The 17429-nt window shown below is 40.9% G+C and overlaps 1 protein-coding gene across 16 annotated transcripts in view; it reads left to right on the plus strand.

Moving 5' to 3' along the window:
* Window positions 1–17429, plus strand: part of LOC130488791 (protocadherin gamma-A12-like) — a 358724-nt gene that overhangs the window by 209603 nt on the left and 131692 nt on the right. Inside the window, exon 1 of one of the 16 annotated variants that reach the window (XM_056862435.1) lies at window positions 5602–8033. The exons of 14 other annotated variants lie outside the window; for them this stretch is intronic. In XM_056862435.1, coding sequence (XP_056718413.1) covers window positions 5613–8033 — 2421 coding nt within the window. In that variant the 5' untranslated portion in view covers window positions 5602–5612. Of the gene's footprint in view, window positions 1–5601; window positions 8034–11674; window positions 14221–17429 lie in introns of those variants that run through there. One more of the 16 variants, XM_056862439.1, reaches the window with a different exon arrangement.

Genomic DNA, 17429 nt, shown 5'->3' on the forward strand with positions numbered 1-17429 from the left:
GACCTGGCAGCCCTATTAACTGGTGATTCCAGGGACTGAGACAACAAGCTAAAGATGTGCTCTATTACTTATCTGAGCCTCCACACACTTGAGCTATGGATCACCCCTTGTACCGAATTTCACCACCTGGAACATAGTATGATCTGTAGTGTGTCATGTCAGCTATGTATGTCATGTCCTATTAGATGTATAGGAGCTGCTGTAGCTTAGTGGCTAAGAGACTATGCTCAGAAAGACTCTAATTCAAATCTCACATCAGCCACTTTCTCTTATCCTCTGCCACCACCATCCCTACAATATGGCTGTAATTTCCCTAAAAGGTTGTTTTGAGATTACAAAACAGATAATTTGTGTACTTTGAATATGCAAAAGCACTACCTAAATGTTAAGTATTATTATATTTTGTATCATATTTATTTCATTATTTTTAAGATTTCTGTTTTGTCCTTCTACTTAAAAAGCACTCAGGCAGCATGATTCAGTGTTAGGTTAGTCAGTCGGTTTTGAGTGGACTGATTCTGCAATAGAAACGTACTGAGTGTGGCTTACAAGAAGAATCAAATAAATAAATAGACATAACAATTAAATGTTAAAAAGTAAAACAACTTCGGTTCTTAATGGTGGGGGTCTTTTGGGAATGTTGTTCATAAGGTTTCCACTGAAAGCTTTTATAATTTAATGTCTTAAACATTTGTGATAGTGTTGTTTTTAATCTGTTACCTACCTTGGGTTCCAGTTGCCTGGGGGAAAGGTGGGCTTATAAATGTTTTAAATAAATACATTTTAGCTGTAGATGCACTTCACTGTACCTTGATTGCAGAAAAGTCTATATCCAACATACAAATCCATATTTAGCATACCACTTAGATGTTGGCTAAATGAGAGTCCTGTCAGATGAATTTGCAGCTAGATAGGGAATTACGCTCAAATAATGGCCATCAATGGCACTTCATCGGTCCAGAATGAGGTTCGAATGGGGTGCCACAGGGTTTTGTCCAGGAGCTGGTACACTTCAACATTGTACCAATGATTTCTTGTTTGTAGGGGCGGAGGGAATCCTTGCAAATCTGCAGATAACACAAAACTGTCTGGGATGGCTAATACCTCAAAAGACAGAAATAATATTAAAATGATTTTGATAGATTGGACAGCTGCGCTGAAACTAAGAAAATGAAAGTCAAGAGATACAGATGCAATGCTCTTCACAGAGACAAAAAGAAGAAGGTTTCTGGCTTGGGAAAAGGGATCTTGGGACTGTTGTCAATGCTAACAGGGCTCCGATTCTCTACCATTCAAAGGGAGCAGAGACTCTGTTCAAGAAGGTGCCTCGCTCATCTGATGCAGATTATCTAGTGAATACAGTGGTATCAGTGGATGCTGATTCTGGACACAATGTCTGGCTCTCTTTCTACCTGCTGCAGGCATTGTGTATCGTTCCACACCTTACCTCTTGGAGAGAAGGAAACTTTCCTAGTTACTATCCTGGGACTGTATTATCTGTATTATCTTCCTTGTGGTCATATTTTGACTTTTTGGACATTGTCCAGGTTGTATTAGATACTGGTTGTATCTTTAATTGCTCTGAGAAGCATAAATGAATATTGTTTGCAGTTGTTGCTGTTTTTTGGTCTGCTAATACCTGAAGGTTGGCAACCCTATGAACTGTTTTGCAAGCAGAGGGTGAAATATAATGGATACCCATCCCTATCTGCTAAAGCAGCTCTGAACCTGGTATTTGCTCAAAACTTCCAAGAGGCTTGTCTGCAAATGAAGGACCAATCCGTTAGATCAGAGTACTGGTCTATCTATACCTCTACTTGGTGCTGGCCTTAACTTTGATTTTGTTCTTTTATTCCTTTCAATAATGTTTCTGTCTAGTTTTATAATGTTTCTGTCAATAAAGGAAGCCATCCCTCAGTTTGCAAGACCTGAGCAAGGATGCCAATAATAGGTTGTTTTGGAGGTCATTAATTCATAGAGTCACCATTAGTTGGAAGTGACTTGACAACACTTAACACATACACCATTTTTATGAACCTTCGACCATCAGGGAATCACAAATGTCTGCAGTGCTGTGGCCCTTTTTCACAAACAGATAGTGGTAACATGGTGCCACCAAACTATGAAGATGGAATTGTGCCTTATTCCTTCAATCGTTGCTTGTCCTCAGAATCCAGAAACCAAAACTTTGCCTTCTTAATGCTAGACTGTAGACAATATTCTTCATAACAGTACCTCTGGTACTTAACATAGACGCCCTGAACTGGATGGCCCAGGCTAGCCTGATCTTGTCAGATCTCAGAAGCTTAAGCCGGGTTAGCCCTGGTTAGTACTTGGATGGGAGACCACCAAGGAATACCAGGGCCGTTATGCAGATGAAGGCAATGGCAAACCACCTCCAAACATCTCATGCCTTGCAAATCCAAGGTTAGCAAATGTGTGTTAGAAATTAAAATTAATTTAATTTCTAATACAGCATGTTGCAATTGTAATTGTCTCTCTGGAATGACAGGTAGTTATCTCTCTGGAATGACATTTGATCCATTTCTGAACATCTTGCCATTTCTGTTGTGGTGTGTTGCTCATAATCTGTTCAGAGGACTTTTACTGTTGTCATTCACTAGCATGTGATTCTGGTTGTGTGTTTTTTATCCTCTGCAATATCGAGTAGCAACTAGAGGGTGGAGAAAAGTTGCAATTGATGTAGGTTTTCTTGGGGGCTATTTGGATGGGCTTTACTATTTGTGAAAAAGTAAATGTTTTATTTTAAATCTGGGAGAAAAAAATCCTTGGAGAAATTAGCTGGGGGCACTGGGGTGTCTCCTTTCTGTAGCAGCATCTCTCATTTCTCTTGCTTGAGGATTCTAAAGCTATTTGATCTTTACAATCCACCATTGTCTGCTTAGTATTATTAATAATAAATAAATAATAATAATAATTCAATTTCTAGCCCACCCTTAATCTCCAACCAAGGCAGGGCTCAGTGTGGGTTATGGATTGTGCAGTCCTGATGAGGGTACTGGTGATGTGCCTGGTAGTAAAGTATAGATTTGTATAATTCAGTGGCATTCTGTTCACCTCTCCTTTTAACTAGCTTTAAAAAAAATATTTTTATGTCTATCATCTTCACCTGTTTTTACCATCATTTGATTTCTTATGTCTTGCTTTGATGCTTCTAGGATTGTTGTATGCTGTTGAAATGGTTTTGTGGTCTTGTTTCCTGCTGGTTTTATATGCATGTTCACTGGGATGGTTATATTGCTGAGGAATTCTTTTTATTGTTGTTGTTGTTTGTGATGTTTGATAATTTGTGGTTTTAATTAATATATTTTTCTGTTAACCTTGAACAAGTTTCTGGAGAGGCAGAATACAAACATTCTAAGTAAAGAAACAAATGGCTTAGAGAAGATTGTGGCTGAGTACCACTTCAGATGGCTGCTGGTGGCTTGTGTTTCTGAATGTTTCTGGGCAGAATTTGCTAATAATTCCAGACCTCATAGGCTTCACGAATGAACAGCATATGAGATCAAATGTAAAGTATCTGAAATACATAAATTGTTCCCATCTCACCAAACATTCTGAATCTTCTGTGATCCTAGCTTACAGCACTGTTAGTTGGAGTTCTCCGCTGTCTGGTTGTTTTATATTCTGTAATCCGCCTTGAGTCTCAGCAAGATAGGCAGGCAATAAATCAAGTAAATGAAATGTTTTATATACATTTATATCATTCACACTGGCCAATATCTTACCAAGCCTAAAGAGCCTTCCAACAACATAAATACCTCTTATACCAAAGGAAGAACCACTTGAAGTGTCATCCTAAGCAGAGTTACACCTTTCTGAGCCCTCTCAAGTCAATTGGCTTTGAAGAATGTAACTTGGTTTAGAATTGCACAGTTAAAGTGGAAGAAGGCTCCATAGGCTAGACTTTCAACATTGCTGAGTGGATAATTTTTTAAAATTAAAACTTTTGTACCCCACCTTTCCTTTTGGCTCAGTGCAGCTTACAAAAACATTAAAATATTATACATTAAAACCAAATAGAATAAAAAGGCACGAATGCTTTCCCCCACCCGCCCAAAAAGATGTCTTCTGTTCATACCACATCAAAAGCCTTGGCAAACAGGCAAGTAGAAAAACAGGCAAGGGAAAGAGAAAAGATAGAAAAGCTCCTACAAGGAGATAATATCTCAATCACCTCTCAGGTAGCAAAATTTTGTACGGCTGCAATGAAAATCCGTTGCCACAGAGTAGTCTCTCAGTCCAAATGGCAGATGTAACTTGGATGTTATTTATTTATTTATTTTTAAGTGATTTAAGACTTGGACTGTAAACCTTTGTCGGTAAGACCATTTTAGTCCATGTATCTTGTTTTATCTGGGCAAGGGCCACAAATTATCTATCTATCTATCAGGCAAGTAGTAGGTTGCATGCCGTTGACAGCGTATGTGCTGAATCTGGACCCAAAAACAGTATAATACAGAAAGATCTTTTTTTTAAAAAAAACTCCAACTATGATAGTCATGGTAAATATCAAACATTCATAATGGCTCCTCCTGGCCACTAGGAGTTTGATATTTTTTACTGTTTTACTGTTTTATCATTTGCTTTTAGCCTGAGGAGTGTTATTGAGAATTATTTAGGCTGATAAATGTATTATGCTCTGGGGTTTTGTAAAGCTTCATACTCTAGGTTTTTGTTGACTGGGTTTTTAATGGCTTGCTAATTTTAATGATTTTATATCTTGATGATTTTATCTTGTTTGTTTTGTGCGCCACCTCAAGCAGGTCTCTGAAGAGGCAGCATACAAATTTTCTTAATAAGTAATACATTAATATCACCAAGGAGCTGGAATAGTCTAAAAGGTTGTGAAATCCATAGTGTTATAGGGCTTGGCATTTGTTTTGAGTGATAACATGGGGATCATTGTGTGTGTTGCAGAGATGATAGATGGGGGGTGCTGCAGTTGAGCTTTTTACTAAGAATACATTGTAGATATTTGGAGTCATGGTGGAAATTGTAGTATTCCCAGCAATGTTTGTTAGTCATTCTCGGAAAAGCAACCTCCATAATGAGAGGCCTAAAAATCAACTTCAAAACTGTGATCCTACATGATAGTGAAAATGTTTATATACGCACCACTTTTCTTCAGCACTGCAGGAGCAGTCATATATTAAAAGACATAGATATGCATGAAGCAAAATAAATGGAATATAAATTGCAAGGAAACAAATGAAAAGTCTTCACAAGTGCTGCTGCACGTGGGATCAAGAACAGGGGATTTAGATTTGGGGGATGTACATTGTGGTAATGCTTCAGTTTTATATTGGAGAAGATGGTTTTTCTTGCAATTCTTCCCTGAGCCTCCAAGTGCCGCTATAGGCCAATGTGAGAGCTGGAGACAGGACAGAAACTGAATGATGCTTCCTACACTGTGATAACAGATTACGGGAACTGCAGAGCACAAAGAAAAAGCATTCAACAAAGGAGAACAATCAGACCAACGGAGAAAGGGGGTTAATTTTTCCTTACTGAAAGCAGTTTCATCTTCAAGAGAATTTAATCTGATCACAAGAAGCTGAAAAGGGAACCATCCTGTTTTCAGTGGCCGGATGGAGAGAAGGCAAAAAGAGAATGTCCTGGCACTCAGAAGGCAAGTACTGCTTCTCTCATTATTGTCTTTCTCAGGCTGGGCTTCTTCAGAGCAGATTCAATATTCTATACCTGAAGAAATGCCAAAGGGTTCTATTGTGGGGAATCTTGCCAAGGATTTGGGTCTAAATGTCAAAGAACTAGCAAAGCACAAGCTTCATGCTGTCTCTGTGGCTAAAATGAAGTATTTCAGTATCAGTCCAGAGAATGGAAATCTCTATGTAAATGACAGGATAGATCGAGAGGAAATATGTGGAAAGAATCCACTTTGCCTTGTTAATTTTGAAGCTGTAGTTGAAAACCCTTTGAATATTTTCCATACAACTATAACAATCCAAGATATTAATGACAATACACCACAGTTCCTAAATGAAAACATCAAGCTAGAAATAATTGAATCCACTATGATAGGCACCAGATTTCTTCTTGGGAAAGCTGAAGATCCAGACATTGGGGTGAATTCTCTCCAAAATTACCAGCTTAGTTCCAACCAGTATTTCACATTGGAGGTCAGAGAGAGACAAGATGGAAATAAACATGCAGAACTTGTGCTAAGCAAACCATTAGATCGTGAAAGGGAACATACCCTCCACTTCACACTTATGGCGTTGGATGGGGGTGAGCCTAGAAAAACTGGGACTACCCAGATCTGGATTAACGTCACAGATGCCAATGACAACCCACCCATCTTCACTCAAGATGTCTACAAGATTAGTTTGAGGGAAAATGTTGCAGTGGGGACTTCTGTACTCCAGGTTATCGCTTCGGATAGTGATGAGGGTTCTTATGCTGAGATCAAATATCATTTTAGCAACATACCATTGAATGCCCGTCAGAAATTCCATTTGAACCCCAGCAATGGCACGATAACTGTAATAGAGCCATTGGACTTTGAACAAACTGGAGAATATACTATGACAGTGGCAGCAAAGGATGGGGGAGGACAAGAAACACACTGCAACATTGAAATAAGGGTTGTTGATGAGAATGATAACTCCCCAGAGGTGACCCTGGTTTCCTTATTCAGCCCAGTTCCTGAGGATTCTGTACCTGGAACCTTAATTGCTCTGATCAATGTAAATGACAAAGATACAGGTGATAATGGAAAGGTTACTTGCAGTTTAGAAAATCATTTGCTGTTCAAGATTCTGGCCTCTTCTAATAATTACTACAAGCTCCAAACTGACAGCCCCTTAGATCGAGAAAACACCTCTGAATATAATATTACAATCACAGCCACTGACAAAGGGACTCCCCCTCTGTCAACAAACAAAGTCATTTCACTATATATTTCTGATATCAATGACAATTCTCCTTCTTTTGAGAAATCTTCCTACACCATCTATGTGCCAGAAAACAATCCTTCAGGAGCTTCCATATTCACTGTCAAAGCCTTGGACCCGGACATGGACCAAAACTCACAAATCACATATTCCATCCTCCACAGCAACATCAAGGAGCTCCCCATCTCTTCATATATCTCCATTAACTCTGAGACTGGAGCTCTGTATGCCCAGAGGTCCTTTGACTATGAACAGTTCCGAGAGTTCCAGCTGCAAGTGAAGGCCCAAGATGGTGGTTCTCCCCCTCTCAGCAGCAATGTCACCGTGAGGGTGTTCATTCTGGATCGGAATGACAACAGCCCCCGGATCCTGTCCCCCTCACAAGAAGCCAAGGGGTCGGCCTTGTTTGAGATGGTACCTCGTTCAGCTGAGGAAGGGTATCTGGTAACAAAGGTGGTGGCCGTAGATGCTGATTCTGGACACAACGCCTGGCTTTCTTACCATGTCATTCAAGCCACTGAACCAGGATTCTTCACTGTTGGTTCTCACACTGGTGAGATCAGGACATCAAGGGCCTTTGTGGAGAAAGATGCTGCAAAACAGAAACTGGTAATTTTGGTGAAGGATAATGGGCAGCCACCTCTCTCAGCCACAGTGACACTGAACCTGGTGTTTGCTGAGAACTTCCAGGAAGCCCTTCCAGAAATGAAAAACCAGTCTAGCATCCCTGATTATCAATCTGATCTGCAGTTCTACCTGGTGCTGGCCTTGGCTTTGATGTCATTCTTGTTCCTCTTGACAGTGATCCTGGCCATTCTGATGAAGCTTCGAAAATCAGGCAATCCCAAATTCCTGCAGTGCTTTGCTCCTGTTCCTCATTCAAAGGCTGGTGCCATCTTCCCCCCAAACTTTGAAGATGGGACTTTGCCTTATTCCTACCAGCTGTGTCTGTCCTCAGAATCCAGGAAGAATGAGTTCACTTTCCTGACCCCCAGTGTTCAGATTGCAGGCAGTGTTCTTGGTAGTGACAACTTGGGTGTGCCTTTGACAGGCAATGAACAAAACAATTTAAATTCAGAGGTGGAGAATGCTGAAAAGGTAAGAATTGCTTTGTGCATTTTTTTGCATTGTGTTTTTTAATTTTTTCTTGCATTGCAATATTAGTTTTTGTGAATTACTTTAGGGGTCTTTGGGGAGGGGGATTAGTTTATTTCCCTTTCTGTATGGTTTTTGTGTGAATACTCTTCTAGAGATAAATACTGCTACCCACTCTCTATCTCCCCAGCTAATGAGAGGTTTCACAGCAAATTATGAGATAAGAAAACTCCTGGACACTCATGTATCTTTGACATTTCTCTTTATTTACAAACAGAACCCAGTAGAAGCAACAGACTTCTAAAGAAACCAACCAATCAATCAATAATTTATTAGAGTCATGGACCAGCAGAATAAAACAGACTTTAGCAGAGTGGTTATAAGATTATATAAACAATCTAACATTAACCGTGCATTCCTGAGCGGAATGCCTGCACCGAACTTAGAAGGCAACGCAGCGGCACTGCCCCCTAGGGAGGTTTCAGCCCCACCAAAACCTCTGCCCAGCGCCAAAAATCCGTGCAAACCGCATAGGGTTGCACGGGAGATACGCCTAAAAGATGGCGTATTTCAAGAACAACAACAAAAAAGGGCGTGCCCAAGCTGTAACGGCTTAGGAGGCTGCCTAACGACAGCCCTGCCCCCAGGTCGGTGCCGTAACACCCTGGGAATACCTCCCAGGACACCCTGGGAACACCTCCTGGGATGCCACTGCAGCCTTTGCCGGCATCCGGATGCCGGTGGAAGGCTCCGTCGACATCCTGGCCCAGCGCTGCCATGGTGGCAGCCAGCAACCAGCATCCCGGCTTTCATGCCGGCGTTGGGGCCACAAACGCCGGCATATGTTGCCCAGACGACAGCACTGTGGGCCCTTGCACTGGCGCAGCCCTTCGCTGGCCTCTAGAGGCCTTTCGTCCTGGCCACCGGTGCGGCTCAGGAATGCGCAATCTGAGATATAAAAAAGCAATGGTGTGTCACTAAATGTACTTCAGTAGACTGTGGAAGCTGAACAGAATTTGGCAACTCTATCTGAGGTTTCAATTCAAGGCCTGCAAGAAGAAAGGAGGTATACCATTCCTCCAATCTTCCGAGGATTTTAGGCTTCTAGAACAAACAACAGACCTTCCCATCCTGATAGGTCTCCACAGAACAACTTTCTCCAACGGGGTTCTCCATTTTAGCCAGCTTCCACTATAAGCTCCTAGATCTCTTTTTTTCTGTGTGCAAAGTCAAATTTTTCTGTGTCCAAAGTCAAAGGTAATGGATGTCTGTCCTTACCCCAAACTTTGATGGATATGATTCCCAAAAACTTGAGATAAATTGCATGTAATGAAGCAGGCTCCTTTTTGATCACCCGTCAGTTGCATGGTAGGCAAAACTGTAATCATTCACAACATTTGAGAGACCCAAACTTATAATACTGTATTTACTTTTGTTTTATGTTTCTTGTTTTCACTGAAGCTAGCTACTGTATATGTGCTAAATATGCAAGCCCAGGAGCTTGACTCCAACTGGCCCAAGGAGTGGTTTGGTGATTTGGGTGCTAACAGAAAAGAAGTGAGGAAGAGCACCATTCCACGCGTTTCTAGTTTTCTATTAAACTAGTGCAGAAGTTTTTTAAAAAATCTATATTCAATTTTTTTGCATAATGATATGAAATAAAATATAACCCTTGGGTTTATATTGGAGGCTTTCAAAGTTTCAAGTTACAGGGAGCCTACTCATGTTATGCCTTACATAAAACTGTTGACTATAAACCAGTACATCTGTGTATGTAAAGTGCCATCAAATCACAGCTGACATGGTGACCCCTTATGGGGTTTTCAAGGCAAGGGACTAACAGAAGTGGTTTGCCAGTGCCTTCCACCGCATAGCAACCCTGACATTCCTTGATGGTCTCCCATCCAAATACTAATCAGGGCTGACCTTGCTTAGCTTCCAAGATTTGACAAAATCAGGCTACACCATGCTGCCTTCCCTCCCATAAGCCAGTATACATCTGGATGATGACTGGGGTGCATAAATCAGTCCACTACAAAGTTTAAGTACTACCTTTGGGAACACTGTGAAAATCTTTTGACAGAGAAGTGACACATATCCAGAAGGCTAGCCAGGTTAGTCTGTTGCCCTGAAAAAGTCTTGTGGGGTAACAAATATATATTGAATTAACCTAGAACCCGATCTGCATGTGATTCAGTGAACGGGACATGATTGGACTGTGTTGGATGTATTGAAACCATCCAAATAGAATGGTAAGAATGGCACAAAAATGCAGTTGACATTCAAAATGTCTTCGTTTGCAATGCCTGTTCTGTGTTGAGGTGAATATCTCCTTTGACTGTCTTGATTGTCTTGATTTGTTTGCAAACAGCATTCAAATCATTTTGCATCTTCGTAAAGGTAGAAGAGAATCAAAGGGAAGCCTCTTGATGCATTTGGGAAGATTCCTAGCTGTGTCATGAATTACATGTATGGAGATCATACAAAACCATTTATTCTGTGACTGTATTGAAATTATCAATGACTTTTCAATAATATCCAGGGTAGGCAACCTGGGAAAGCTTGGGGTGATTGATATCAAACATGCCAATTCCCAAATTTTAATTTCACTTACTTTAGAGTTTATTATGGATTAACCTAACTATGGAGACAAGTTTCTATTTTTTAACTCCCATTTTTGTTTGGGGGAGTGAGGGGTAGACCGGGATGGCTTTCCTGATAGAGTGATGTTGTGTACATTCTAATACTTTTGAAGGAAAGGTGTATCTTCTAGAAGTGATATATCACTTTGTACTGAAGTTCTCAACACTTTGTAGTGAACAGCAATTATATATTTCATGTATCAGATGTATAAAGGACATTTCAATAGATGACATGTATAATATTTCATGTATATCAACAAAACTTTGTTAGCTTAGTGCAGCTGTTAAGAGACTGAAAGGTTAGGAGGTCCAAGAGTCGAAGCTCATCTCTGCCACAAACTCAGTAGGTAGCCTCAGGCAAGCCATTCTACATTGAGGTGATAATAATAGCCAGGTTCCTTGCAGGGGCGTTGTGTAAATTAAGGCAAAATAGCATGTATTGCCGCTTGAATGCTAAAAATACAATTATTGTTATGCTTTCATGGTTTTTGCATAGAAAATGTTGACACATGTACACCACCTATACAGCTTCTCATTCCAATGTCCATCTATATTTAAAGTTCACTATGATCTAGAGAAATATGTCTCTGGAAAGATAGATCATCTTTATTAGAATCGACATTTACATTTCATCAGTTGAAAAGAATGTGAAGATTAAAAATGGATAAATGATATATTTAAAAATGTATCAGTTACATAGCACTCACGAACATGTGGAAAATATAAGTGGAAGCATTGTTCCCTGCCCACAGGTCACTTATAGATGGGGGATATGTAAAGTAATTGTTAGGTTCTTGCAGAATAACATTGAAATGATGTATTGACAGAGTAAGATAGATACAGCATGATTTTTTTTTAAAAGCTGGGAATGTGTGCAATTACTGGCTGAGACTCTGAGTGTCGCTGTTGACCAACCAAGGCTGAGCAATGAGGAATTCATCCATCCCAGATCAGCCGCTTCAGAGCTGAAAAAGCGAAGAGATCAGACCCAAGCAAGAACTTCATTGCACAGAGAAGCTGAAACAGAAGACCACATTTCATTTGCAACAGGATATTTTGCACTTTCTGGGCAAATTCAGCCATTCCTGAAATACAGACCTCCAAAAGGGCTTCTCCTAGAGCCAAGAATGCCAACAGCAAAATGCCTGGAGGACTGCAAAAGAGGAGCTGTCTTTTGCATTCTATTTGCTTCCATCTGCCGAGCCATTTCCAGACAGATTCATTACACCATTCCTGAGGAAATAGACAAAGGCTCTTTGGTGGGGAATATTGCAAAGGATCTGGGACTGGTTGCAAAAGAGCTCTCAGACCGCAGGATCCACCTTGTCTTCCAAGGAAGGAGTGAGTATTTTGCTTTGAATTATAAGAATGGCCATTTGTACACAACAAAGAGAATAGACAGGGAGGAGATCTGTGGTTGGCAGGAGAAGTGCCTCTTGAATGCTGAGGTTATTGTTGGGGATTCCATGAAAGTGTATGGAGTTGAAGTGGAAATCACAGATATTAATGACCATGCCCCCACTTTCCAGTCAGAAATAGTAATAATCAATATCAGTGAGAGCTCAGCACTGGGCTCCCGATTTCCCCTCTATGAAGCTCAGGATCCTGATTTAGGAAACAATTCTCTACAGGGTTACAAACTCAGTAGCAATTCTTACTTTTCTCTCAATGTGCAAAGAGCTGTAGAAGGCAGACACCACACACAACTAGTATTGGAAAGGCCTCTGGACCGGGAGGATCAAGCTGATCACAACCTTGTTCTCATGGCATATGATGGGGGAGATCCTGTCAGGAGTGGCACTGCAAAGATTCATGTGGTAGTTTTGGATGCTAATGACAATGCACCTATTTTTAGCCAACGTATCTATAAAGTAAATGTTAAGGAAGATACTCCTATTGGTGCTACAGTGGTTGCATTAAAAGCTACTGACAGGGATGAAGGAATGAATAAAGAAATCAAATATTCATTACGAAAAATCTCAGCAATAGCTTCCCAAATATTCAATTTGGATTCAAACACAGGGGAAATAACTCTGGTTGGAAACTTAGACTTTGAGAAGACTCCGTTTCATGAAATGGAGGTCCAAGTCCAAGATGGCGGAGGTCTGTTGGACACAGCAACTGTCATAATATTTATTACTGATGTAAATGATAATGCACCAGAACTGACATTAACTTCTGTCATCAACTCCATCCCTGAAGATTCTCCAGCAGGAACTTCAATAGCTCTTTTAAAGGTGCAAGACAAAGATTCAGCAGAGAATGCAGAGGTCACTTGTTCCATTCCAAGCAACCTCCCCTTTCTACTGACAAAATCTTATGATAAGTACTACAGTTTGGTCACATCCAGAACTCTGGATAGGGAGCAGGTGGCCGTCTACAACATCACTGTCACAGCGCTGGACAATGGGACCCCTCCACTTTCTGCATCCATTGTCATTTCCCTCAAGATTTTAGATACCAATGACAATCCTCCCTTCTTCCTGGAAACTGTTTATACTTCTTATATAATGGAGAATAATCCAAGAGGGGCCTCCATATATTCAGTGAAGGCAGATGATCCAGACTGGGAGGAGAACTCCAGAATATCATATTCCATCATTGAAGAAGACATCAAAGATTCCCGTCTCTCTTCATACCTTTCTATTAACTCTGAGTCTGGTATTATTTATGCCCTGAGTTCCTTTGATTATGAAGAATTCCAGCAAATTAGCTTCCTGATCAAGGCCCAAGATGGAGGCTCCCCACCACTCAGCTCCAATGTCTCAGTGACTCTCTTAATTTTAGATCAGAATGATAACGCCCCCCAGATCTTGTACCCTTCTGTCCCCACTGATGGCTCCACTGGAGTAGAGCTAGCACCTCACTTATCTGAGCCTGGATATCTGGTCACTAAAGTGGTGGCAGTAGATGCAGACTCTGGCCAGAATGCCTGGCTCTCCTATCAATTACTCAAGGCCACAGAGCCAGGCCTCTTCACCATAGGACTCCACACTGGAGAGATCAGGACAGCCCGTTTCTTTCTGGACAAGGATGCTCTCAAACAAAGCCTGGTGGTTTTAGTGAAGGACAATGGGCAGCCCCCTCTCTCTGCCTCCGTCATGGTCACTGTGGTGCTGGCCAACAGCATCCCTGAAAGCCTCTCTGATATTAGCAGCATCTCCACTCCAGCAGACCCACAGTCGGACCTCACCTTCTACCTGGTGGTTGCTGTGGCTTTGGTCTCCTGCTTGTTTTTCACCTTCCTCCTTGTGTTGCTGGCACTCAGACTTTGCAGATGGAGGAATTCTCAGTTGTGTGATTCTGGGGGTGTGAATTTTACTGGAGTCCCAGTTTCACAGTTTGTGGGTATTGATGGAGTCCAAGCTTTTCTTCACTCCTACTGTCATGATTTTTCTCTTACCACTGACTCTCGAAAGAGCAATTTTGGCTTTCCAAAGGGTAGCTCCTCTAATACTCTACCTACTCAACAGCCTTGTGAGATAAAGGATCCCTTCCTTATGGCTGAAGATATTACAGGCAATAACAGTGACTCTGCCGCTATTCAGGTGAGCTATCTATGTCAAAGGTGAAGCCTGGGGTTTTCAATTAAATTTCTGCATTGCTTTTCATAATCGTATCTATAAATTTGTTTTGAAGTAAAGTAATTGAGACAGGAAATGCACGGTAACTCATCTTCTGCAGCTGCCACAGAGTTTTTGGTATCCATGAATTTCCTTGCCATACTTACAACACCCAATGAGTTGGATCCAATTGAAAAGTTCTAGTTGCCCTAGAGCTCTTCTGCAAGCAGAAGTGCAAGGGAAAGAGGACCATAGCTGCTTCCACTAAGTCAAACTGATTGTATCCCAATTTCCATGTCCACTTGTCCACAAGACCCTTTGCAACTAATTTCTGGATATTATAATATATAGGAAGGAAAGCACTAGGTGTTGCACAAGATCTGATCCAGCATGGCTTTTCTTACGTTCTTATGATCTTGAACAAGCAGAACTGCAGTAAGTCTATTGTGTTTCCGCTTGCATATTGCTGGATCCAAGTCTTTTTTTCTACTAAGCACATCTCTTGCTGTGGCTTGAAAAGTCATTGCTACAGAGAACAAGCGAAGAAAGAGCTGGGGCAGGGATTTCATTATTTTTCTTTGGCAATAGTGAAAGGTTATGATTTATGTCTAATAGTTTGCTTACATATACATTACTAGTTTCCTTCTTGACTTGTGTAAAGCATAATGTAGATATGCTACAAACTAGATATGACCTGGGAGTAGAGTTTCCAAACTCCACGTACTAGCTGGATATCTCCTGTTATTACATCTCCAGCCTATAGAGATCAGTTCACCTGCAGAAAATGGCCGCTTTGGCAATTGGACTCTATGGCATTGAAGTCCCAACCCTCCCCAAACCCCACCTCCTCAGGATTTGCCCTAAAAACCTCCCTCTGGTGGCAAAGAGGGACCTGGCAACCCTACCTGGGAGATCCCATGACCAAGGTCTTCTGTAGTTTATAAAAAATGTAAAACAGCTGTGGAGTGGGGAGGGGTGATTCAGACCAGGCCAGAGGCTGTGGAAGAGGATATTTAAAATCCTTTTCCCTATGCAAATCACACACTGAGTTGCTCTTTGACTTGTGAAAGAAAACATTCAAGTACCACGGTAGGCCCTTCTGCGAGGCATGTAGCAGCTCTGGCAGAGCAATGGAGGCAGGCAAAACAGTCCCAGCCATTTCTTTAGATATTTCTGGATTGTATAAAATCATAAAATTTATGAAACCTTCGTTTTGAAATTATGATAGACATTTGATGTAAAAATAGTTTCTGGAAGGGGGTGAAATCATAGCACCTAATTGGCAAGCATTGCAAGTGTTCTCTAGTGTGGTTGGATGGGCCAAAGTACCATTAATTTGAAAGGGAATGAGGCTTTATTGCTGGCATTTTTATGATCAGCTAGTTATGTACAGGAACAAGGAAACTACATTTGTTGGGGGATAGGAGGGCAATTTAATGTTTATAAACCCTGAAGCATTTCAGGAATACCAATATGTGATGTTCAAGCATGCCTTTTTAATTTCAGTTTGTTTCCATTGTGAGCAGTTCCATGTTGCTCATATTCTTTGATGGTGTTTTTGGTTTTGCTTGTTTCTTTTGGGTCCTTTTAATGCCATATATATGTTGTGCACCTGTTATAGGCCAATTTATATGCTGTGCGCCATTTGTACACTAAAAATAACACCAGCATAATGGACAAAATGCATTACATTTAATGGGGAAAATTTAATGTGAGGAAACTGGAAATAGTACAAGTCACACAAAGGGGAATCCAAACCAAAATGGAGATTTTTGAGTTACAACAGCAGAAATATGAAATTTAGTTACATCACTATTCAGGAGTAATATAGCAAAAGAAGTACTTAGATAATACAATGAATCAAAAGAACTCCCTTCCACTAGGAAAATGACATTGATCAGCTGTATACCAACAATCATATGAGCTTCGTAAATGCTTTCACATGGTGCATGTAGAATCTATAGGAGCTTGTTCACACTTATCTGTACATCTCTTGATTACTGTGGGAACCAGATTTTGATGTCTTGGCGGCTGAATGTGTGAATTCCCTCACCTGAGAAGAATTTGTGTTTCATTTGCGTTCCTTCTACAGTGTTATAGCTGTGCTTGCCTATTCACATTCAAATCGTCAGGCATTAAATAACAAATATACATAGGTAGAGCAGGAGTTCTGTCATACTCTTGCTGCGTGCTCACTTCACTGCAGTTTGTATATTTTATTGTTAAAAATATTAGGTAGATGAATTAGCTTTGGAAGCTGTGTAGAGAGAATAGGAAGCAGGACTGTAGGTATGTCCCATCCTCTACTTATACAGATCAAATAAGCATATCTTATTGATCCAATCCCCATGCGTGTTCCTGACACATACATGTCAAATAAAAAAAGACTTATTATATCACATATTTTCTTAAACATGGTGATTTAAATGTATATTTGATCCATCAAAAAGCAAGAATGAAATTGCTCAAAAAAATTACCAATATATAAGCTTTGCATACATGTGCTTAAAGTACAGTAGATGAAGTTGGGCAAGGGAAATCCGGGTTCAGATCTACATAGCAACAAAAAAGTCACTGGGCATCTCTCTCTCTCTCTCTCTTTGTTTGTGCTGGCACAGGACATCTGACTTATGGTGACCCCTGGTGGGGTTTTCAAGGAGACATTCAGAGGTGGTTTGCCATTGCCTCCTCCGCATCACAACCCTGGTATTCATTAGTGGTCTCCCTTCCAAATACTGACCAGGTCTGACCCTGCTTAGCTTCCAAAATCTGATCGGATCAGGCTAGCCTGGGCTATCCAGGGCAGGGCAGGCATCTCTTTGGCCTAGTCTAAGTGACAGGCTTGTTTTGAGGATAAAATGATATAGCCGCTGCCCTGAATTCCTTAGAGAAAGAATGGGATAAATATCTGATATAAATGATATTATATGGATAATAATGTGAGGCCACTCATCTCTGTAGTTTAAGGGATGAACTCAGTGGTAGAGCCCATGTTTTGCCAGCATCAAGTCCGAGGTTCAGAGAAACGATCATAGAGGAGAGGGGAACCATCTTCTAGCAGGCATTGTTTGTCAGCGGCAGAAGCAAGGAATGAGTAGGACTTTGTAGTTTCAGGCATAGGGCTGATAAATACCCAGCTGCACCTAACATAGGCCACAAGTTGGTAATGTCATCATTCTACATAAGTTCCTCCT

Source organism: Euleptes europaea, chromosome 17 (assembly GCF_029931775.1).
Source record: "Euleptes europaea isolate rEulEur1 chromosome 17, rEulEur1.hap1, whole genome shotgun sequence".
Lineage (NCBI taxonomy): Eukaryota > Metazoa > Chordata > Lepidosauria > Squamata > Sphaerodactylidae > Euleptes > Euleptes europaea.